The sequence below is a fragment of the Pristiophorus japonicus genome, chromosome 4 (assembly GCF_044704955.1).
Source record: "Pristiophorus japonicus isolate sPriJap1 chromosome 4, sPriJap1.hap1, whole genome shotgun sequence".
In the NCBI taxonomy this organism is placed as follows: Eukaryota; Metazoa; Chordata; class Chondrichthyes; family Pristiophoridae; genus Pristiophorus; species Pristiophorus japonicus.
In genome coordinates this window covers 200,776,160-200,800,860 of record NC_091980.1, presented here as the reverse complement: position 1 = coordinate 200,800,860, position 24,701 = coordinate 200,776,160, and the positions used below count along the sequence as shown (strand labels likewise).

General features: G+C 38.4%; 1 protein-coding gene and 1 long non-coding RNA gene across 7 annotated transcripts in view; one reads left to right on the top strand and one right to left on the bottom strand.

Moving 5' to 3' along the window:
- Positions 1-16,507, bottom strand: part of meis2a (Meis homeobox 2a) — a 123,099-nt gene extending 106,592 nt beyond the window's left edge. For 3 of the 6 annotated variants that reach the window (XM_070878991.1, XM_070878992.1, XM_070878995.1), the window contains exons 1-8: positions 15,729-16,507; positions 15,239-15,468; positions 14,457-14,598; positions 14,067-14,117; positions 13,327-13,377; positions 12,229-12,378; positions 6,955-6,984; positions 1,671-1,788 (exon numbers count right to left, since the gene is read on the bottom strand). In XM_070878991.1, the coding sequence (XP_070735092.1) occupies positions 1,671-1,788; positions 6,955-6,984; positions 12,229-12,378; positions 13,327-13,377; positions 14,067-14,117; positions 14,457-14,598; positions 15,239-15,468; positions 15,729-15,740 (784 nt within the window). In that variant the 5' untranslated portion in view covers positions 15,741-16,507. The remainder of the gene's footprint in view (positions 1-1,670; positions 1,789-6,954; positions 6,985-12,228; positions 12,379-13,326; positions 13,378-14,066; positions 14,118-14,456; positions 14,599-15,238; positions 15,469-15,728) is intronic. The other 3 variants (XM_070878997.1, XM_070878993.1, XM_070878996.1) reach the window with 1 other exon arrangement.
- LOC139263237 (uncharacterized) lies at positions 16,438-23,615 on the top strand. Its single transcript, XR_011593069.1, has 3 exons — positions 16,438-16,681; positions 17,863-17,963; positions 22,953-23,615. It is a non-coding gene; the product is annotated as an uncharacterized lncRNA (long non-coding RNA).
- Positions 23,616-24,701: the final 1,086 nt, after the last annotated feature.

The following is a 24,701-nucleotide window of genomic DNA, read 5'->3' as shown; positions in this document are numbered from 1 at the left end:
TAATATGCAATCTGCATTCTGTATCCAAATGATTACTACTACATAACTATTCCATGGAATTTGACAAGCTTTCATAAGATTTGTTTACATTTGAATCCAGCACGATTAGAGTGATTCACAATAAAATTGTCAACCATTGTACCACTATTGGTCCAAAACATTTGTTTTTGCTTTGACTCTCAAACAAGGTGCACATGCAATACTTTTTTAAACCTATTCCTGCTTTTAAGCTGCCATAAATTATTTTTTTATCTCTTGAGATACACTGAAAACAGGAGTGGTCCATATTTAAAGAATTCTTCAAACAAGCACAAAACTCTGATGCTGATTTTGATTCACATAATAAACTTTTTAAAAGAAATTTTGACTGATTTAAGAGCAGAGTTTTGAGGAAATAGCTTGATTTTCAAAGCTGAACACCTCTGAACATGAACAGTTGATTATACTTACATATGCACACACACAAGCACACGCACAGACACAGACACACACAGCAGCAAAACCCCCAGGGCTATCTCCTTTATGTTCCAGCCTGTATCTTGCCACCATAACTCAGCAAACCCACTGCAACCAGACAGTTTTGAATTTCAGCTGGGACCCGAGCGACCTGTTAATGAAACTGCATAAGGATAAAAACTCACAGTGTTGAGTTATGCCTGGCGTTGCAAGCAGACTTGGAGTCAAAATGCTTCAAGCGTTAACGTAATTGCAAGAATGTGAAAAATGAAGCATCAGGCTCCTGAGCAAAGCAAAAGGTCAAACCCGAGCCTCTCACAAAACAGCTCTGTGGAAGATGGCCTCATTTCACCATTTAATCAGCCTCACTCTCTGTTGTCTCCATAATTTTTTTAACCTATTAAAAAAACTGCAATTAACTTTAGAACAAATACACTCTGTCTTCGATAAGTGACATTCACTAGGTTTCCATGTTAAAATATGATCTGTGGCATCTATGAAAAACACTGCACTCAGCCCAGAAGACAGTCAATAAGTGCTCAGCAGATTGCAGGTCACTTGAACTTATGCATGTGAAATAATCAATACTTCTCAAAGATTAGGTTTTCAGGATCTTCCGAAATGACAGAGAAAACAAATGTATAGCACCCATAAATACCAGCAAGATGAGATTTTTTTGTTCCAGCTTTCAGACTGAATTCAAATAAAACCACTGTTTTCCTTTATAATAGTACTACAATCGTACAGCACTTATTAGTTTCTATGTCACCATGGTATTTCCCTAATGCCACAATAATTCATGTAACAAACTATAGTCACTACTCACAGAGCAAAAGCAAACAACAAGGCTTCTCTAAAAGTGGATAAATGTCACAAAATATATAGTATGCTGTGACCTCTGGCACCTGAATGGATTGGGTTTATTTATACAGTCCAGAAAAAACATTATTCATATTAAAAGACAAAAGGCTGTAGCAGCACTTGTTACTTAACCTGTTACCGCTGTATCCATATTAACTGCCGTATAATTTCCTTCATGCAACTTATATTGCTGGCTTTTAAAAACAAAATTGTTTTCACCGACAGCTTTTCTGCGGTTATGCACCCACCCTCTGATACTGATGTTTGCTTTATGACGCATGCAACCATATTGTGGGAAGGTGGAGTTTGTTTAGTCATGCCGACATTGAACGAAGAGAGAATTATCCTCTTACCTTGCTCGCTGCTGTTGTCCCCACTTTGGGAAGCATGGCCCCCGCTGGAGGGTCCTGGTGTGCCAGCAGAGTGCGTTGACGTTGCATCATCGTGGTCTCTATTCCAAGATGATGGGTTCTGATACGAAGATCCGCACACCCCAAAGGATTTTTCCAGTTAATATTCCCAAACCGAGTGCAGAACACAGAAAACAAAAAAAGGAAATAAATTAACAACACAAAAATATAAGGGAGCCGATCATTTCCAAAATGCATTCATTTTCTCAATGATACTATCCTTGGTGCTTAGCAACAGGTTTTTAGACAATGATATAAAGAGTCCTGTGCTGAAAGTTAGACTGGTCTTTAAGGTCCAATCTTTGTAAGTAACTGTCTTATAATATACGGCAATCTTTTGTTTTAAAAATTAACCATAGGTCATGAAGTCTTTACTGGTGCATTAAAAGGAACAGCTGGTATTTAAGTCTACAGTGACGACTCATACATATTTACTTTTGCTTGCTTTAATGCTGTTCCTTCCTCTTTGAGAAAAAAAGTTAATAACATTTGCAATCAAACAGATAAATGCTTGAGTCTGAAAGTTACAGCTTGCTACTGCAGTGCAGAATGTATTCTCCTCCTGGTCCCCCTCCCCTTTCCTGATCGTTCCCAATGCCCTGCCGCTACTTAAAGGAAAACAGGATTTCTACTGTACAGGAAGAGCTTTATCAGCACCACATGAAGGCAGGGAAGAGATGGAATTTCCTCTCGCAGAGAAAAAAAAGAAAAGGGGCACGTGAAACAGATCAGCCTTTGGGCTAGATTTGTAATACTCGACACCTGCACACTATCATCATTGCCAAACAGACAGTTTGGCTTGTGAGGCACCCCAATGAGCAGCACTGTATCAGCTAATAACAATATTGGAGTAGAAAATGATTAAAATAAATAGGCATTACAACTCAAATTATAAATATATAAACATTTAAATTTTCTAAAAAAAACAAGATAGTATTAGAGATATTAAGAGCACTGAAACAAGTACAGGAAAAGAACAGACAAATCTACACAAACCAACAATTTTACCATTGTGCAGTCGACGGTAGCAATAAAAACCAGATGAATTTGCAAAGGATGACTGTTGACTAGACACAGAACGGCTGTACCACAGCAACAAATGCGTACAGATTTTAAAATAAAAGCAGAGCCATCGAGAAATTCAGAGATGCAGCAACCTGTGCCTGGATTCTGAAAGGTTGTTGCCTACGAGTGTCCCTTTTTATCTCTAAGCTAGGAAACCACTCAAATAGCTTCGAGCTGAAGGCAAACAGTAGGCAGGGGTTCTTCAGCCTGCTGCAGCCTCTTAGCGTCAGCTGTTTGCCGGATGGTAATCAGATAAAGAGCTAAAAGAATTAAATGGAAAAGAGGAGAAACAATAGCTCTGCGTGAATTTGGTCCAGTAACAACACAGAGCTAGAACCTTCCTATAGAAACAAGACCAATGCAACACGTTCACCTAGATGATGGTTTAAAAGGACACGCATAGTGTGGCTAATTTTATGCACTACAAGCTCTTTTAAGTTGTCTGTTACTACAGCCCCTTACCGCAGATGTAAAAACTACATTAATTACCCGGTAACACCTCTTCTATGTTGCATGGTAAATGTCAGCAAAAACCCATCATCATTTTTGTCATTAGCGCAATTCTTTTCCTTGATTCGTTTATTGGATGCAAGGGGATGGGGGGGCGGGGGGGGAAGTGTGCTACTTCTGATTTCAGAACAGATAACTCCACACATCAGTTTGATCTGTACTCTTATCATCAATAAGCATCCCGTTCCCATTTGCGGCAATACATGGCAGCAATAGCTGCCTTGGTACTATGCACAACATACAATCTAAGGATATATAGTTCACATATAGTAATTCCCGGCATTAACAAATAGCAGGCAAGAATGGATGTGTCAGCCACCCCCACTCCCACGCGCCCCATACTCATTCCTAATTGAGTTAAAAAGCAGAGTTAAAGAGAGAAAGCTTTGCCGAAGAGTGAGTGCAGCACAATAATAGGAGCGCGAAAATAGATACAAGAAGCTAGGTCTCCAGGGGCAGTATTTTCTATTTGCTGGTCTACAGACTCACAGCTGATAATGCAAGTTGTAATTAATATAAAAGCAGGAGACAATATGGGCAAAGCTTGTACTAGCTGGGCCACAGGAGAACACTTTGCCACTATACAGTCTCTCTCATTTACACACGCTATCGTCCGCGGCAAACACAATTTTGCCACTGTTTTCTCACTTAGAAGCCAGAAATTGATTTAGCACTGTCATTGAATTTTGTTAAAAGAAGATGGAAGGGGGAGGGAGAGGCAAATGGGAGAGTAAGACAGAGAGAGAAATAGATAGAGAGAGAGGATCAAAGTGTGTGTGTGAGAGAGAGAAAAAGAGAGAGAGAGGATCAAAGTGTGTGTGTGAGAGAGAGAGAGAGAGAGAGAGAAAGAGGATCAACGTGTACGAGAGAGAGAGGACCAAAGTCCGGAGCAAATTAATAAAATACTCTGATATAGTAAGCTTTTGTCAGTGCCCTGCGTTTTAGTGAGCAATATAAATACCTTTACTTACCTCACTTTCTGAAAGAAAGCTATTTCTATCAATATATGACGTGTGCATCATTTGCCAAACTTTCCATTATGGGACAGAACCAGGCTCATCCACAGTTTATCAAATTATGTTTCCTTTGCTGTGGTATTTGATTCTGTGCACTTTCCAGTATATCTTCCCTTTCTAATACTGATATAGTACCGTCAGGAATTCTGTCTGACAAGTTAAGCTACATATTTGGTAAATTCTTATTTGGCATGCTTTTTGGAAAGCATGCTGTTTTTTTTTCAAACTACTACACAGTTCAAAGAAATAGGGCTGTATTAGACAAAATATTAACCTCCACATGTTTAACTGTACCATGTAACATATTTCTGTAGCCTCTGCATAAAGCACCAATCACTGACAATACTGCCAAAATAATATCAACTTCAAAACCCAAAATGAAAAGCAATTAGCTCCAAAAGCATATAAAACAACTACGCAATGCATAGCATATGCCATCAAATATTTAACTGTGAAGCAATAGTAGATGTTCTGACCATCAAAGAAAAAGACACATGTCTCTGAACCATTTCCAATCTCATATGTGTTATTTGATAATGACTCATCATAATACATAGTGCTTATCCGGTTTAATAACTTGCCCCTAAATTATTATATGTAATTTATATATAATAATAATCTCCAGTCAATAAAACATTGGTAGTACAGTACTACAGTGCAGTCACATACGCCATATACTTCTAAGCCTATAAATATTATCTATATTGCCTTTTCACTTAAAATGCATTGCCTGTACAGTGCTTAATAAACCCATTAATAATGGTAAAGCAAAGTTAAAAATGAACTTAGGTATGCACCATATATTACCAAGAATGATTAGCTGGCAATGAGTTTAAGGCAGTAATTCAATCTTGGGCTTCTCCGAATACTCATGAACTGCTCAAGCTTTGCTCTTGTGTTTATGACATCATCATAACTGTGCGATAGAATTACTGCCTTACATTTCCGTGCTAGCCATATTATTCTGTCTTTATTTTATTTGGGGGGCTTGGGTAGGATGGTTATTAGTAAATAACAATTCTCAGTTGCTTTCATTATCTAAAATGCAATCAAAATTAACAGTGTGGCAAAAATCAACGGTACTTGAATTTCTAGTCTACCAATCTATATCCTTTTAAAAATGTGTTCAACTGCTTTAATCCAAACTTAACTGACTGACACTTTTAACAGTTCAAGAGCAAGGCAGGTAAAAGGTTTAAAGTATAAATCAATTCTAATTTAAACAATATGCAACAATAAATAGCAACATATGCCTCGCCCAATAAATACTTCACTTTGGCAGTTGTTAGTATCAAGAGTTTTAAAAAAAGGTTAAAAAGCAAAAGTGTGAATGTAATCTATCCTGTAGTGTTACAAATGAAAAAAAGATATTATTTCTCTTTTTGGCATATCCATTATATCATAATCCCCCTCCCACTGAAGTACAAAATGGGGATTTCTGAGAAGTAGGTAGATCCACAGCTGTACATAAAAATGGTCTCGAGAACAAGCAGCTGCCCCTCCTACAGAGCACTATTTGCTGACTGCTAAATATTTCTGCTCTAGCCCTTGAATGCAAACCTGTTTTACCTTACTCCAAAACTATAGCAACAAAACTGAACTACAACCTGATTGGCTTGGACTTTGTAGCTAGCAATGGAGAAGTTAAACTACATTATTACAAATTCTACTTTGGACTAGCCATTCCATTCACTTGCATTGCATTCACTCTGAATTATTTGACATTAATATACATTACCAGCCACAATAATTCAAACAGAGCTACAAAATATGTTGCCTGCATCTTTCTTTTATATTTCATTACAAGTAACACACATTCATAACCAAGTTATAAACCTTTCTTTACAGGTGATTCATGAGGTGTCTCCTATTTATCCGGGTTATGATAAGCAGTAGTCATGCATTGAATAGTGTGGAACTCGTGATCAAACTCAGGTAAAAAGCTGAGAAAAAAACCATTTGCTTCTCCTTTGTCTACAGTGTGGAACAGCAGTGATGGTTTGAGCATAACCTAAACTGAACTCCCCTGCTTAAAACTAGTGTTAATTCCAATTCTGTCACAATATAGGCAGCTGCTGCCATAGGACACTAATAGCCAAAGCAACATGGTTTCCTTAAACGTGGCTCTGCAACTATTTTTCTTCCGTTCTGTCATTTCACAAGCAACCGCGCAGCCGGGCAAGTTTGCTATTTCTATCTCTGTCAATGGTATCCCTGTCAAGAGTGCAAGGCAATGTAACTTGGGAAGAATATGCACTGGCAAACTTTCAAAGGAATGCTACCATGCAACAGATGATTTCATGCAAAACAAATTAAATGTGTCAACATAAGCACGATCATCATATATCACACAAAGAGATGTTCATCAACTTTTCACTGTTTAAAACATTTTCTAGTACTAACAATTAACAATTTTGCCAGAAGGATGAAATTATAGGAAGTGATTTTTCAAAGTGCTCTTCACTTATAGTGAAAAGCAAGTTTCTAATTAGATTATAAGGATTTCATGTTATTAGGGTATGCGTATACAAGATGTAAGCAAATTACAGTTTTACTGACTATTTTTCCTTGCTTTGATAATTGTAAACTGATAAGCAAGATGACTGATAGATTATTCAAAATGGATTAAGACTTACGATTTTTTTTCGTAGGTATGTGTTGTGTTTCTAGGAAAAATTGAAGAATTAATTTTATTTTGCAATTTTCCAGTATTTAAAAATATTGTGATGCTTTTAAACTAGGTTGACTGTACTGTTTGTAACCACATTGTGACCCTATACAGCTAAATATAAATTGGTATTTCAATAGCAGCACCAGACACATTTGATGCCCAATCGAAAAGTTAGAAGTTCAAGTATCAGGGCTCCCTACCAGTTGAACTCTCTCTCCGTTGGGTGATTTTTGTCACTCCTTAGCCAGACCACTAGATGGGGCGATACATAATTCAGCAATTTATTTAATCAAAGGGGAAAAAATGTTACTATCTGGGTGCAGTCTACCTGAATCACACCAGCTGACAGCTATTCATGGTGGAGCACTGAGAATAGTTATGGATGAGTCTGCACACCCCAAAAAAGCTCACCTGCCCAACTGAGGATGTGTGGTGCTGAACAGCTTGCATTATGAGAGATGCAACTAGAAAGGTACTAAAATGAATATAAATACTATATTTGGGGGAGAACAGTAAAGTAATTAACATTTTACTAAGTGTTGAAGATTTTGTTCCCCTGATAGGTCAGTTGGTTGAGATGGTTAGTAGCTGAGTCGTACAGTTCTGGAAGACTCCAGATTTTATCTCTGGCCAGTGACAATTAGTCAATCTTGGTGCTAAGGTTCATCCCCACATTCCAGTATTAGGTAGGGGAAGAAAGAAAAAAAACGCCCAGGGGTTTCAGTGCCTGATCTCCAATCAGCGACCTCTGTTGGAAATGCCTATGTATGGACTTTGGATGATGACAGGATTGGTCTCATCTGTGATGCTTACCATAGCCGGGTAGCCTACCATTACTCAATGTCCGGGCATGCACATGAAGAATTGCCATTTAGGTGAAGTATTGGAGGGTTTCTAGTGTCAGTGGAACCACATCCCTGCAAGGATTCAAAGCCTTCGCTAGAGATGGGGAGAGGAGGGGAGATAATTGGCAGAAAAAGAGAAAAAGTACAGGGATTGCTTTACAAAAATGAACAGTGTTTTTATAGTCAGAAAGTTGTAAAATAAATTCATGTGTAGTTAAAATTGCGGATGAGTGCAATATCAGGAGATCACATTAATGGATCATTGGCATTTTGTGGCTGCAGACTAAAAATTAGAGATTTTAAAATGCTATGTCTACTTCCTAAATTGTTGAAAGATTATTCAATATATACATAAGGTTGTGTTGGTATGCATAGTGCACTCACATGAAGGGCACTCCATGTAAAGATAAGTAAAATTAATTTATTAGGACACAATATCACTGCATAGTTATTAAAAAATGTGTGTGATCTTTGTTAGCACTAATACTATCACTTGCTTTCATCATGCACTATTCAACTGAGCTCCAGCTGTATTTCCCACATGTAAAACGGGGGCTGCTTAAGCATAAATGGTGATGTGACTGGAAAATGCAAAGCGGGTTTTTGTTTTAAGGAATAGTAAGCAAAAACGATTTTCAGAATGGAAAAAGTGCTGCTAAAACAGATTTTGAATTTAAATTCATATTATTTTGGTGGGAAAATGTTGTGATAGGATACTTGGGGGGAAAACCCTGCTTGACTGTCTCTAGCTTTGAAAGAGACAGAAGTGCCCAGTTGTGTGCCTTTTATCAGTGAGTTCATGGATGAGTGTGTGCACTATGTGGGAGCAGAGAATTAGAATTACAAGCAGTTACTTTAGGAATGCATTTCCAAAATACTGCGTTGATCAAGTCGCACCCATATTGCACAGAATCATGCTTGTGCACATATAAAAATCTAGTCCTAAGTGTGTATTGTGTGCTGTACGGGTGATCTCAGTCGCTGATGGAGTAAAATACTTGAAAAAGATTTAGAAAATCTGTGCTGAGGGTTATACAGCTAGCACCTTCCGGCAGTTGTAGTTTGCACGTACACTTTTGTTCTTGATTGCAACAGACAAAAACACGGTAATTTAGAAATTTATGAATAATGGGATTTTGGCAATGATATAATTGAACCAGCCTCTTAAGAATGGATTATCAAATTTAAATCAATCTGTAAACATACTAAGTTTTTGTGGTTATAGGTCAATATTTTCACCTTAAAAGTACAAATCAAAGCTCAATTTAAAATCATCAAATAAAATAGAACAAAATGGAAAATACATCCAGTGCATTAAAAATCCACCTGAGTTTCTACAAGACTTTTAGAAAGGTTTTTATCACATAAGATACAGCAAAGGTAGACAAGGACTTTAAATTTGAAATGAGTTAACAGCAAACTGAAAACAGTTTAGATTTTCAGACACGCTAAAAAGTAACGAAAAATGATACTAAAATCTTGATACTTGAAACTGAGAATGAATGAATGCTAAATACAACTTTACAGATTCTAAAGTACATGGTCGCACAATACACTGCTTTAAATCTGTGCAATAATACTGCATGCATATGCTCGCTCGTAGCTATCCCTATCCCTGCACAAAATATCTTCATAAGGATTTAGTAGTCATCAAGCAGTTGTATCTTTCTCCCCATGTGGCAGATTGACACCACTGAATAGGCAAGGAGAGGTGTGTGCTTTCGGGGTGTCAAGCAGCTGTCACAGATCTGTCACTTCTATAATGAAGGCAATCCTGGCTCACAACAAATTAAAACACATTTCCTTTCAATCGGTGCTATTCAAGACCTAAATCAGTTCAAACACTCTAGCCATTTCATGTGCAAATAAAACAATACAGTACATGCATGGATGAGAATGGCTACACACCAGGTAAACAGGGAAGACTGCAAGCTGCCTCAAATCCTTTGAAATACTTCATCATCACCATCAATGCACCAACTTTCACCAATTGAGATCTAGCCTTGGGTTATGTACTGAAAATCCATATCAAAGCAAAAAAAGAGTCAAACAAAATAAATTAGCATCTTCAACTATCGCTTAGAACATGCAGTGCCCCTTCCTGTGACCAAAAAGATACAAGAATTAACAACAAAGGTACTGAAAGAGAGATTTCCATTCTTTATTTGGCTTTATCCCTATCTTCTTTAATGGTTCCTCTGCCTTTTTCCCCCTCGTCTCCTCTAATCTATCAAGAGGGCTACCAGAAATTAATATACAGCGTGCTATCGCCAGAAATTTAAAAATGATTTACGGACAAGTGGAAACGTCATCATCTTGACACTAGGTTATAAAAAAAAATTAAATCCAAATACTTAAAGGTACAGGAACACATAAACAGAATGTTAACAATATAGTGTAAAATGATCAATGCATAGCCATAATGCATTTCACAAGATACCAAGTCTAGTTGTGAATAATTTTTCATACAGCTCTTCATCTCCCTGCTGGTGTTCTGGTTGCTCAAATTAGTGCCCCTTTGAAAACAAATGGCAGGGGGTTTGATGTAAAAATTTTCATAGTTGAAATCACCAGGAAATAAAGGCTCTAAATTATAATACTTAATGAAGTGGTAAACCCTAACGGGTGCGAGATAAATGGGTTGTTATATTTGGTCTGTATTGTGTTCAGAATGTTGCACTACTGTAACTAAAACTACAGTTATCATATTATCAAAATGTTAACCTCCCAACCTCATCCCATTATAGTGTGTAAATTAGAATTTTTTAATGGAACACAGTAAATTGGCTATAGCATCTGCCATCTGCCAGTAACTTAAACAGGCTAGTTTATCTAATCTCTTCAGTATAAACACTAGTGTGCTTCATTTCTACACATCAACATGAAATGAGAACTTCCCATTTAAGACACAGCAAATTCCATTTTGCATAGATAGTCAAATATGACCTCCTTCTCAATTATTCTGCACAGGGAATATAACATTTTCCATTCACATAAAATCACAATTGTGATTGAAATGCAAGATAAAACATGTAATAATTTGATCAAGTTTTGTAAATGAGATCCTGATAAAAGAATATAAAAAGCTTTAAAATTTCATCTGATTTTTCTTCAGACTTTATTGTGAGTTTTTGTCTTCCCTTGCCAAGAAAGCTTCAAAAATCTATTGTTGTCTATTAAAGTGAAAAATACCGACTGTGGTTATTTAAAACAACACCACAATGCTTTGCTCTCTGTTACAAGATACTGGTGAGTTTGAGATGCAGATCCTATATTGCGGTCTCCCCTGTGACCAAGGAAGTTTTCTAAGTACAACAATGCGATTTCCACACCTATAGCCCTTCCCCAGGTAACCCTTCAAATGCAACTGGGAGACAGTGAGATTTCTAGAAATTGCAGCACTTTATGATTCTCTCGGGAGGGTGCCTCTGCTTTAGTATATCAGCGGTGTCCCTGTGTGCGTCCAGTTGTCAATCTCACGCTAGATATTCGCTCTAAATATTTTCTTACACCTCTGCAGTATTTGTTAGCTTCCAAACGCGCACTGTAATCTGACTCCAGACCTGCTTAAAAACACCGGCGTTTCCTCCCCACCCCAACCTGTGAGCCTGCAAGCTCCTCACAACCGCACTAAACTCCGGCACATCTCTTCCAAAAAGACCGATCACGTCGCAGCTCGTCTATACAACAAAACAAATGCCAGACCACAAGTATCTGCTGCAGTTAACTTCCCAGTGTCGTTTAAGCGAATCGCTGACAAATCCTTATATGGCGACTGAGTCAATTTAATCACGGCGCCTAAACACATTGGCCAGGTATCGATCGGTTTGAATAAATGAACACAAGAAGCATTTCAATGCACGTGTAAATGCTTCAAAATACTGGTTTCTCTAACCGCAGCCGAACTAACCAGAAGCACTGCAAATGATTTAACGCCTGCCAACGCCTCCATAATATTGTAGGACGCCGTCCTATGCCAAACTGCGGGGTTTTTTGCTGTGTAGCCCCTATTTTCATAATGGTACAACATGCAAAGAACCCCCCTCCCCCCTAAATAACTTGCCTCAGTTTCAGGTTCTGACATCGTGGCGGTAATAAACCGGGCAATCACATCTGCAAGACTTGGAATGCAAAAGTTAACAGCGCTCACTTCAACCCAACAGGCCTTGAAACTTTCCATATACATCCTGGAAAACCCAGGATCGTAAGCCAGCACTTGTGATACCTTTCAGGGCCAGGCGCTAAATGTTAACCTCAAGCAGAAACGCTTGCCCAAGTATCTAACGTGAAGACTCCAGGCAAAACACAGCGAAGGTCCAAACACAGGTAAACAGTCGGGACAACAGATACAACTCGGCAGCCCATCGCTGTGAGCAAATGAAAACTTCACTTACATGTTCTGCTAGATTTGTCGATGATCCGGATAGCTCTTCGTGGTCAGATTTTGAACTTCCATCCCGCTCGTCGATGACTAAATCTATTGGCATTTTTCCTTTTAAACAACTAATGTACCGATGACAGAAGTTATCACACAGCTCGTGGACCTGAAAACAAAAATAACAAAAAAATAAATCAGATAGCAAGATTTCAGAACCCAGTAACAGGGGCTGTGTGCGTGTGGGGAGGCTGTGGTTGCAGGCATTATATTTAAAGACAAGGAAACAATAGTGAAATTGTTCGTGCACTTATTATTCTCCAGAGACTAGAGCAACAAGTATTTGAAACAGGACAAAAATATGCAGCTAACATTAACAAATAACCCTCCGGATGAAACAACCCATATCACCTTACTACTGGGTCATATTTTGAAATGAAATCTTATACATATCTAAGAGTGTTGCATTAAATCGAGGCACCTTTCTCTACATTATTGCGGCTCCTGTGACGGCCTAAAACGCTGTGTATTTGTTCATAGTGTTTAATCTGATTATTTGCTTTAACAAAATTAATCTACGTTTTCTTGATAACAGATTTATTTCTGAACTGTAAACAATAGCAATTGTAAAATAATTGCGCTCAGACCTTAGCACTGGGTATTCTGTTAGACCCAGTGAGTTAAATACTTCAGTTCCCACTATGGAAATGACTTTGCAAAACTGTAAAATGAATGTTACATTCAAACTCAAAGTCACATCAAAGAAACACCGCGACCTGCAACTTATAAACCAAACGTATTTTTATATTAAAAAGACTAGTGTCTGCAAGTAGAAGGCAACTGCATGGACCTGTCGGTACATTCTGTTTCGGTTTGATTTCAGAGAAATCAGGCGCGGCCAGCAAAAGATAAGCAACGCTCTCTGCTTTAACAACACTGTCACTTGTATTTTTGCAATATTTATTCAAACAAGTCAGCAAATAGACGCTTGGTTTATATGTTTGATCTTCAATTAAGCATATTTTTCTACAGTACTTTAAACCATGCAGACTTCCACGGTATAAATGTGTTTGGAATTGAGAAAAATTAAAAAGAGCAACAAAAAACGTGTTTTTACCTTTTCTAACTCCAAGAGGTGGAACCTTAATACTTGTATAGCTTGAATCATCTGCAAATGCATTACATGTGTTAGACATGCCACACAGAAATACCAATCGCCTTTCCCTAATTATTTAGTAAAAGCTCGCATCAGATAACATGACGAATGGCAAAGTTCAGACATCGCGAAGGGTTTATAATCAGGCAAACTTCAATAGTTTAATTTTTTTTTTAAATCGACGTTGTAGTATTCAGTGCTATTGTAAAATATTTTAGTGTTCTCATTGTAATCTTGGGGGGGGGGGGGGCAAAAAAAGTTAACTGATTTCTTTTAAAATGCCCTGTGAGCAAAGAGTGCAGACGGGATCACAAATCTCAACGCGCATTTGAGGTCGGCTTTCGGAGCTTTAAAACCGAAATCATTGGAAATCAGTAAAACGGTCGTGTCGAAAGTGCGGGGAATGCTGAAGTGGTTCTTTCTTGCTAAGCAGTTGTTTCCTGAACACCCCCAAGCTCCTGCAGCTGAGGAGTGGGTTTGTAATGCAAACCTTTCACCGGGCAGCATTTCACCTCGTGTGAAACGCCGCAGAAATAAAAGGGAGTTATTTTGTGGCCACACTGATTACAATTAAAACAAAGGTCATCTTTAGTTCTACTAGTTACAATGGGCAGTGTTTTCCGTACAAACAGCAAGCCACGTGCACTGTACATCAAATCTAAAATGTGTTACAAAGAATCATAAAATGTTGAAAGTCCTACCAAGTTATCCAACTCTGGATTTGAAGAGAATAGTGGCTTTTCTGCGCGAACCTAAACAATAAGTGAAATAAATTAGTTCAATGCAATGCATTAAGAGTTTGAAAACTATCTTTAAACACTTTTAAAAAGTCTTAACGTCTTAAAAGGCAAGGTGTGCTTACTAAATAAACAGAATGTGGAACACAATTAGTGCATAAATGATATGTAATTACTTGTAATTTGACACATTTATTAAAATGCGTGAGTGCTTCACGGGTATACTCCTAAACACGAATTACTGTTTACATTTAAGAAAGCAAAACTGTTGCAAGACTGTTATTACAAGTGCCAGAGAGTTTTTCCCCTATCATATTGTATGTCGGTTTGTAAGGAAGAAGATGAATTGTAGACCTGCTTTGCGAATACTGCTATGTCCTCGTTAAAGGAGTCAGACGAGCAGACGTCACCGCCTGCTACGCCGGGTTCTCGGGGAGTGCAGGTCGCTAACTCGCATTTCTCAAAGACCAACGCTAACAGAGGAAATAAAGGATGCCTGCAAGACAAGGAGGATTTCGGTCAATTCTTTATAGTCCAGCAGTACACGAAACACTTAAAATTATTTATGATTTCTTGTGACAATGAATACAGTTACTCTACCCCTCTCTACATATATATATATAAAATATCTGTACTTCAGTCTTGCAGAAACTGACAAATTACAGCTGGAGAACTGGACTTTTACCAACAAACTCCCAGGTAGTGGTTAAAATTGGGATTTATATTTTAACAATTCTACATAGTTATTCACCCTTCCAAGTTAAGCAACAAGGCAGCAGCCATTTTGAAGTAAAACATAACTTAACAGAACAGAAACAGTGCAAAAAAACTTCCAGCTTCCGGTCAATTCAGAAAGCTATAATCATTAATGTTTGTGGATGGCAAAAAACACTTCACATGCAAAAAATAGAAACAATATTCCAGTAGGTCCGGCTATACTACGTGTGTACAAAATAGTGACACAAAGTTCAGAGCCCTGTGCGTGCATGCTCAACTTTTCAAAACAACTAGATACTTTCTCCCCTCCTGAACTTGCCAGTTTTATTTGGCTTTCTATTGAGTTGTTTATAAACTGTTTTTTTTTACTCTCTCTCTCCGCGGAGCGTGTCAGTGTTCTTTTATATTTTATTACCTACCCATAAATTGCATCTTTATCTCTCTTTAGGGCATCGTTGACAGCAGAGCCCATGCTTGTGGGCATGACATTAGGATGAGGTGTATGTGGCCCGTAGTGCTGGCTGTGGAGCGGCGGTCCGTGGTTGAGGTGGTGGACTGGAGGGATCGGCCGGGGGGCGTGAGGGTCTCCGTACATGGACGCCGGGACCCCAACTCCATCCATCCCACCGTAATGAGGAAGTTCATCGTACTGCATCGAAGAAAGCAACATAAGATCAGGAGAGGTGGGAAGGGGGAGAGAAGTGGAAAAAATTGGAAGAGAATCGCGTTAAAAACAGCAGCCCTACAAGAAGCACAACACATGCTCGTGCATATTATAGTTTGCTATTAAACAGATCTTTTTTTGTTGTTGATGAATATGGGCCGCCATCATCAGCAGATGAGAGGAATCGGACAGGCCCCACCGATACAGGATTATCCGATAGGTGAGTGCTGCAGATTGAAACCTACCCTTTGCGCCATCAGTCTGCGCTCCCACACGCGTGGATGTGCCGTTTCTGTAATATCCCCCAGTCCGGCTTAGTTGTGATTGAACGAGATCCCTTTTTTTCCCCAATCCAGTTTCCGACTTCTGCTTATCCTCCACTATCGCAGTTTAAAGCGGGCCAAGGAGGGGGAACTTTGCCTTTTTTTCTCTCTCCCCTTTTTCTTTCCAGAAGAAGAAGCAAAAAAAATGTCAAGCCAAAAAAAAACACTGAAGGTTACGATCGGCCCGTCAACAGCCCGCTTGTAACAAAACTGTCGTCTCTCATGGCTTTTTGCCACTCCAGCTGTCAATCAAAGCAGGGTTGTCAAGGTATTGAATGAATGATGATCTGCCGTTGCAACAACTCCGGCTGCCTTGGACCGCTATCTTTACTGTAAAAAAAACAGCGATGAAAACGTTCACGAGGAGTTAACAACAAAAAAAATAAGAGAGAGAAGGGGGTGAAAAGCAGCTTCGGCTTCTTTCGTAGCTTTTTTTGTTGTTTGTTTGAATAAGTGGCTGTCAGTAAGTATTGAGGAGGTGGCAGGTTGGGAGGTTGGTTGGTTGGTTACGGAGTGAGTGTGTTGTCAGTAATAATGCGCTGGCAGCGCTGAGCGGCGGCGGCGGGAGAATGACGGAACCCGGAAGTAGTGGTGGCCATAGCCAGTCGTACGCCAACCAGTCTCTGATATGCAGAGTATGCAATCCGGACTGCTGCAAGTCATGGGGGGAGCCAAAAAAATAATCGCTCACACACCCCCACCCCCCCTCCCCCCCCCAAAAAAAAAATAAGGTTATAAAACAGATCTCTAAATCAATCAGCATTATGGTATCCTAACAAGATTCACTGTCTTTTTATATATATCAAGTACGGTCTTCCGTGACAACAAAAAAAGTTGTTGATATGTTGAGACATTTCAAAACTTCCCAAAGTAAGGTAAGGACTACAGAGTTGTAACATCCTTTCTTAAATCAACCTTCTTGCAATTCTCAGAAACTAAGCGATCAAGCGGTTAAAGAATTTGCGACCACCACACTTACAAATAGATAAAGTAGGGACCTTGTAAACTGATCGCATTTACGACTGACCAGTATATGTGTGTTAGAGGGAGTTGCTTCAGAAAGGCAGCGTTGGTTTTTATTTGAGTAAGTGGTTACGAAGTTGAACAGGCTCTAAATTATTTTCCGTCCAGTCATTCAGCGTGCGGATTTGTTCTCCCCGGTTTACTTTTCCTCGCTTTGTTGTGGTTTGCAGTATACGCTAAGACATTTAATCGCAGTAATTTCTGATAATGGTGTACCTAATTGCATGGTGTTACTTAGAAAATTAAGTGCGGTCCCGCACCCCCTTGAGCACAAATGAACTTTTCCAACGAAAAAAAAGCTTTTGCAGGGAAAGTAATTTTGTGCGTCTCGTCCAATCCTTTTGCTGGATCCAAATTCATGCACCCAGCCGTACATCATGGCAGTCAATTATCATAGCTTCATCTGATCATCAATCACAGGGGATGCTAGAAGTTAAGGGGCGGAGCATTGGTCGACCCATCGATTGCAGTAGTTTTGTCTTTTTCCCCTCTCGTTCACGGTCCCCTGCGCACAAAGGCCAAAGCGGACTATTCCGTTTAATATTTGGCTTCATCAATAGACATGCAGGCTTTTGTGCATGTGACATCACATATCGATGGTTTCACAAAAATGGCAAAATACATTGTCTACGGGATATTTGATTTCCAAAATTAAACATGAATCACGACTTTGTCAACGCAGACAGAAATTATGTGCACTTTCTTTTTACGGACACAGGAACATAATAACAATGCAACTGCAAAGGTCAATAAAGCAAAAGAAAAGATGAATGATTAAGAGGATGATGATGATAGTGATAACCACTGCAATTAAACAGTTTGATTAAACGAGGCATCATAACAACAATGATGTTTGGGAAAACACCCCTCACATAAAAAGTAAGATAGTGCAGCGGTTGACAAACGCCAGTGGGCATTCCAACATGCTTCTGCCTGAGCATACCAGGGACTGTTGACAATGTAGGACAGCATCGAAAATTCGCTCTCAAAATACTTTTACGCATTGTTCCCCCTCTTTTTTTCTAAAAAAAAGAGACGTACAGCGACTGAAGACCCAGCAGCCTTCCGAGACGGTCTTTAAATAAGTATTCTTCTGGGATACTCTACTGGCGACTTGTCCTCCTACACAAAATGGTAAGTACAGCCGAGTCCTTCGTATCAAGTAAGTGTGTTTCACTAATAGGCATTTATTCCCAAACAGTATACAGGCGGCAACGTTGCCATGGTTTTGCCGAACCATTCAGCCACATATTTATGATTGCTCTATTTTAATTTGCGTATAATGTAACAAGTCAACGCAATGGAAGGTGGGTGCAATAATGCGCGAAGTACCCGGGTTTTAAATCGAGTCGGCCGCGAATTTTCACCTCATCGATAACGGCAATAAGCGTTTCTGATCGGAACCCGAAATTGGGAACAAGGCGTTTGTAAATTGTGAAACCTTTATAAAGCACTAAAGCGGCGAGCTGGTAGCAGCGATGAGTAGGGGGTTTCTCAAGTGATAAATAAAAGTAAATGTTGTGTGACAGTCATCGGTGACAATTGAAAATGCATTTGTTCCGACTCATTTTTTGTAAATGGGTTTGACTGCGGTATTGTGCCGTAACCATTTATATGATATAGTATTGTAAAGTGTGCGTGTGTTGGAATATGCTGTATCTCGTAGTATTGCGCAGATTAAATATTCCAACTCTCCACACCCACAAATCTGTAAACTATATACACAGTTAGGTATTTTATTTTAAATATCGGCAAATTCTATTGACAACCCCGCCCCCCCCCCCCCCCCCCAATGTATGTAACATTTGTCGAATTTTATGTTTTATTTTGTAATATGAAGCAAAATGCACGTTCGGATTTTGTGTGATCAAAAAAGTTTTAAAATTATCTGCTATATTTCTGGCCAACATTATTAGAAAACAAATGACTTGCAAAGCGCCATTTATACTGGGCGGCGATAAGCAAAGCATGGGTTCCTCCATGTAATAAATGGTATCCACCGAATATTTTACCGATAGAAATCTATTTAATATAATAGATACATTTCTTCTTTTGTGCAGAACGGAAGTACTTTAACGTAAAACATGGTCTCACGTTTATTAAAGATTCACAACGGGCGACTATGAAATAATAGAATTCAAATACAAAGTATCAGATCCTGAAGAAGATTTCTGTAAAGTGCCTCCCTGGTTTTCAGTAAGATACCAACTTCATTCCTGGCTATCCAGCTAGATTTTGTAACACCTAAACCCCGAATATATTAAAACTTGTGTGTGTGTTTTTTTAAACAAAACTTTAGGTTTGTTTCTGTTTAAGAGAACGCTTGATTTGTCGAATGCAATATGTTAAGTATGTTTTTCAAGTTTACAGTTTTTACTTATCGATAGGAGTCTCCTCCCCCCTCCCCCCGCCCCCCAATTCTATGAGAATTTAATACCGAAATGCGGCCTTTTACATGAGATTTCAATAAGAGCCGGAATTCAAGTAGCTGCCGTTCAAATAATGCAAATCCGTGTCCGGTTATGGAGTGCACCTCCATCAACAAGCAGATAGTAGGGGATAGCCGAAGATTGCTTTAACAGCCGGTAAAATTTCATCTTCTGGTGTCAAATTGGGGTCAACTTGGGGTTAGAGCTATCACTGTTCAGTCTGAGTAGTCCAGCTGTGTTGAGATTCATTAAGAGTTCAGTATCTGTTTCAAGAAAAACAGCACTAAGACAATCAGAGGGCGAAGGATCCCGTTGTTGTTGGAACTACAAGTGCACCCAACGAAATGGTAAACGTATCAAAACTTTCTTAAATTCACCATGAAAGCCGGCAGAAACGCGCATTTCCCCGTTCATTGTGTGTGTGTTTTTGTCTCCAATAGTAGAGTTTAAAAATTGATCTGACTATATTCTGATTTACTGGTGCAAAATTTTTTTGTTGAGCAAAGCACGTACACGGTACTTTACTGTGTAATTTGCTTGTGTTGCAAAAAGAGAGCGAATTTTCAATTTGATTTGATTTTCATCAAGAAGAGGTGAATAAAAGTGAAATAACCTTCTAAAGTAACTTTTATATCAGTGTTTAGTTATTTGCTTAAATTTCTATTCATAAATACAGAAAATGCATAAATGTATCCCAAATATTTAGATATTGACTTATAAAAACTAAGCTAAAATTGCTTACTGTTACGAATACATATATATATAAACTATTAACGTTTAAATGCTTGTATCAAGATTCATCGATGCAATGACAGGAAGTATATTATATGATACAAATTCAAAACAAGGAAGGAAAACATAAAGGAAGGCGATAACACTGCGGGTTTGCAATTATTTTCGTGATCTCGTTGTTAAAAGGGACGCGTTTAAATGTCGCCGACTCTAACCACAGTTAACGCTTTTTGTTTAAATTTTCATGTCCCTTCATTCCAAATTTGTGTGTGTGCCTGTATTCCCGTTTCGGGGCGTGCATTTTCCCCCCCGGATTGTGTAAATATATTCATTTCCTCACAGCAAAAGTTTGGAGTCTCTACTTGTTCGGGAAATGAGGTAAGACACGGGTTTGAAACTAATATTTTGCATTTAGTGGGTATTTCGCCAACTAGTCAATTCTTTACAAGAATTCTGTTTTCTAAATTGGCAATATTAGACACAGGTTGCTTATTTGTTTTAAGAATCATAATCTCCATCCCACTTTTCAAAAATGGGGGTGGGAGAAACATCGAGGGCGATTATGTTGAACTTTTCCTGACCCCAATGTAAATACGGCTTGAAAGAAGTCTTTCGCACTGGACTCAGTCTTTAACCGTTACCTGTAAACCGCCGCACATTAAACCCATCGGATTCTCTTCATATTCTACCCCAATCTCGTCACAACCAACAAAACCAGGCGACGTGAACTTTCGGCAGATGTTCTGCCTTGGTCGGCGAGAAGTTCATGTGAAGGCACTTCTTTTAGACAGCCCTTTAGCGCTATCTGGCGGGGCTGCAGCAATCCAATTGCTGACAAATACTCGACGGTATTCCCGAAATATATCAGAAAACCTTGTGCCCACGCTAAGTTTATTTGCCAGCAGGATTGGGTCAGTGATCTGTTTTTGAATGAACAGATTAAATTGTACCAACAGAATCTATTTCAAACAAAGCTCAATTTGATACCGCCGCGTCCAACACGCCAATGATCTCATTTCGTTTTCATTATCGAAAGAGTAAACTTTTCAATGGCCATAATATCACACTGTCTAGAATGGCGAAATACGTGTACTTTGCCATTGATATCCATTCGTTGTTCGAAGTGCTTTTATCTTCACCTCCAATGTAATTGATTTCAAAATTAATACATTTTGTTTTGGGAGCTAAGGGCGGTTGTCGCTAAATTGTCAGAACTGGTTGCCGATATTTTCTTTCCTTCTTGCGTGCATTTTAAAATATATCACCAGAAATACTATTTTGACCGCACTACGGCTGCCTGCAAGTGAGGGAGATCATACATGGGCCGAGAATTTGGAGGTCACTACCGAGAACTTCTTAATCGCTAGCGCTGTTGTGGAAATGATAATACCACAATACCTCGCCCACACAAGGCAACTTCCGCACGCGAACTACACATGAAAGCATTTTAAAGAATCGTTACCTGTTTTTTGAGATGCGTGCCAATTTAGGAATCAACTCTTATTTGGCATATTTTGTCTCTTTTTTTTACTTAGAAAAAACGTTTACAAGCATTTAATCAGTAATATATAAAGCAGTTTTCCGTGTAAAAGTGATTTCATTTATCCTTTACGGGGAAAGCTGGATTTTTTAAAGCAATATTATTACATTAACTGAATAATGACAAAAAACAAACGGGCCGATTTAGGTAGTTATTTTAGATGTTAATAGACTATGCTTCTCTGCTTCTTAAACACAAGCTCGTCGTGTTTATAAGTAGTGGAATCATTTAATGAGTGTCATTAAAGCGTGTTTCCATTGCAATTATCCCTGGATTAGAACCACCAAACCAGGTTAATTTGAAAAAAGCAATTAGTGCCTACTGTAACAAAGCAACGGGCAAATCTTTATAGACTTTTTGTAATGGTCTTGCGATAAATTCCACCCTTTCGATATCTTGTGTATATAGCCTTTTTAATCTCATGCAAAAAGGAACGCTAATTTACTTTCATACAATGCTAACATTAACATATTGCAGCAGCTGTTTTGTGATTTTCCCTCCTTTCTGTTGTATGTAGACATATGTATTATGTTCTGATCTTCAACAAAGCTATTTAGAGCGATATTCTTCTCGATGGTTTGACGTAATTAAATGTAACTTTTTATATGAAAGGTTCTTTTGGTTTGCGCTGAAAACTGGTTACTAATAGTCGTTAAAAAAATCCGAATGTCTCCTCCTTTCTCTCCTCTCCGCGCAGACATCGTGGAGATAAGACTTTAATTAATGATGCGGTTTTTAAAATATCTTATTCCAGCAAATAATTAACCATATAAGGTGCATATTATGTGTCGGAAAATTAAAATATTGTTTACCTAGAATATTGCCGGAGTATTTTGAGAGAAGCACATCGTTAAATTTTCTAACCCTATCTATACACTCTTTCCATTATCTTGGCATCTTTATTACGAGCAGTATGTTTCTCGCACATTTGGATCGTCCAGCGTTTATATTTTTTAAACTTAAAAGGATGACTTCAATTGGAAGTGCTTGATCTTTTGAAGCAGTGATGAAAATTAATTTTGCATTAATGATAATTATTCACTTGTTAACTTCCATTTAGCTGTTAATGTGACTTTGAGCAATGGAATATCACTTGACTAAATTATTATGTACAAAACATGGGGAAATGTACAGATTTTAAGACACCGCATGGGGTTGTTGACCTAAACGGGGGAGATATTAAAACATAATTTGCACAGTTTTGTGATTTTGTTTCGTCGAAGGTTTTCATATAGTTCGAAATTATTTAAGTAAATGTAATTAGGCATGGTATTGAAACAATAACATCAATCACAAATTTAACAAGGAGACAAACGCACCACTGGAAAAAAACTATAATTTTTTTCACTGAATTAAAAAAAGTTTTTGTGTGCGAGTACTCATATATTGTCTCTTTAAAACTGATTCCCAACTTTTCTTTAGGTGATCCAAAAGAGGATATTGGCTATCATTCCTATGTAAACGAAACACTTGACAACAGCGACAGTCCTTGTTCTACCTCGAAAATCCTCACTTTAAAGCGAAACACAGCCCATCACTTCCAGACAGAGGAAAAGCAAAAATCGTTAAAAGAAATAATGTAAAGGAATGCCAGGTTGTTGAGTAAGCAATAAGCCAGTGGATGAACTGTTGTTTTGTGAAGGTCAGGTCACGGGCGAGTTTTTCTCCCGCAGATCATTAGGTGTAATTGGGTAAGTTTAAGTGGACTTGGGATGCCTGTACTTAAGTTAATAGCAATGACCTTCTTGCGGCTGTCCTGTCCAACATTATTCATCTTTGCCAGGCCGCTTTGAAAGCGATTCCCACCCCAGCTTTCCAGAGATATTTCAGAATACGAACCCAGTAATGATATTCCGGAAAATCCCATCACATTTTTGTTTGTTCTTTAATATTGTGTAAGCAAAGCAGGTAATATTTCATCTGTGTCCCAGTGTGAATCAATCAGAATAAACCCATGCTTCAGCGGTAAATATATTGATTCATTGAATTGCCATACATGTTTTCAAAGCGTATTGTACTTCATTACAGCACACACTGTAAATTAAAATATTTAAAATAAAAACATTCCTGAGTGAAGTGCTTACTATTCGAATTCTGTTTGCGTACTTCGTCTGAGAAATATAGACTGAGCGTCATTTTTCCAAATGCAGATTGACATTCAGTATTGATTTAATTACTAAATGAATAAAAATAACTTAGCCAGTCAATCGCTCTCTGCGCTGGGCACCACTGAACTTATGTTGTCTACTGTGATTTTCATCTGCTTAAGTAAACGAAAAAAGGCACATGCAGTGCGAAAAACGCAACAGAGCAAACCTGATAACATTATCGTAAAAAGTGATCTTTTTAACATAATTCGTTGCAAAAAAAATAAATATCTGCACTCCGCAAACTTTGTAATTTTCCTTTTTATATTTTTTCAAGATCATTATATCACAGCGCGGATTGTAAAACACCAAGCATTGGAGTGCTTCGAGTACTGTGTTTTGGTGCCGATGGCAAGACACAAGGGTTAAAATGCGTTACACTAAGTTCAGTAGGCTTCATTAGGTTTTAAAGATTCAAGGGAACTATTTTCATCGATTGGCGTCCACTGCACATAATTGAAAAAGCATAAAGCATTATTAAGCACGCTGTTGTGTCATTTTATTCTACAATTAAGGAGTTGGATACACTGCACAATATCATAAATGGAACGGGAATTTTACATTTAAGGTAAGCTGCTCATATAATTTCCCCATCGCAGCTAATATCAAAATAACAATGGGATATGTGTGTTGAAAGAGGACCGGGATTGTTACGATTTTATTAGTTAATGTGAAAGAAAGGAGGCGGCAGGTTTATAACAAATTATCTTTTTCGATGTGTGCCCTGTCATTCGTCTTATAAATCCGACATTAAACCCATTCTGGATCTTGTGAGGCAAGGCTGAGCTGTGTTTCGAGGCCCAGTTAGTTTGACGAGATGTGTGGTAGAATGTGGGCTCTTACTACAAGGTGCGACAGTAAATGGCCTGGCCTGTCTTATTACAAATGCACGTCTGCTTTTCGATCTCCTTTCACGTACTACGATGACATATTTCTATGCTCCTTATCCAAGTCCTGGTTATTTCCAAATGCCTCAGACCTCTGAATCGACACTCTTTGAACCACCTATTTGTATCACAACGCA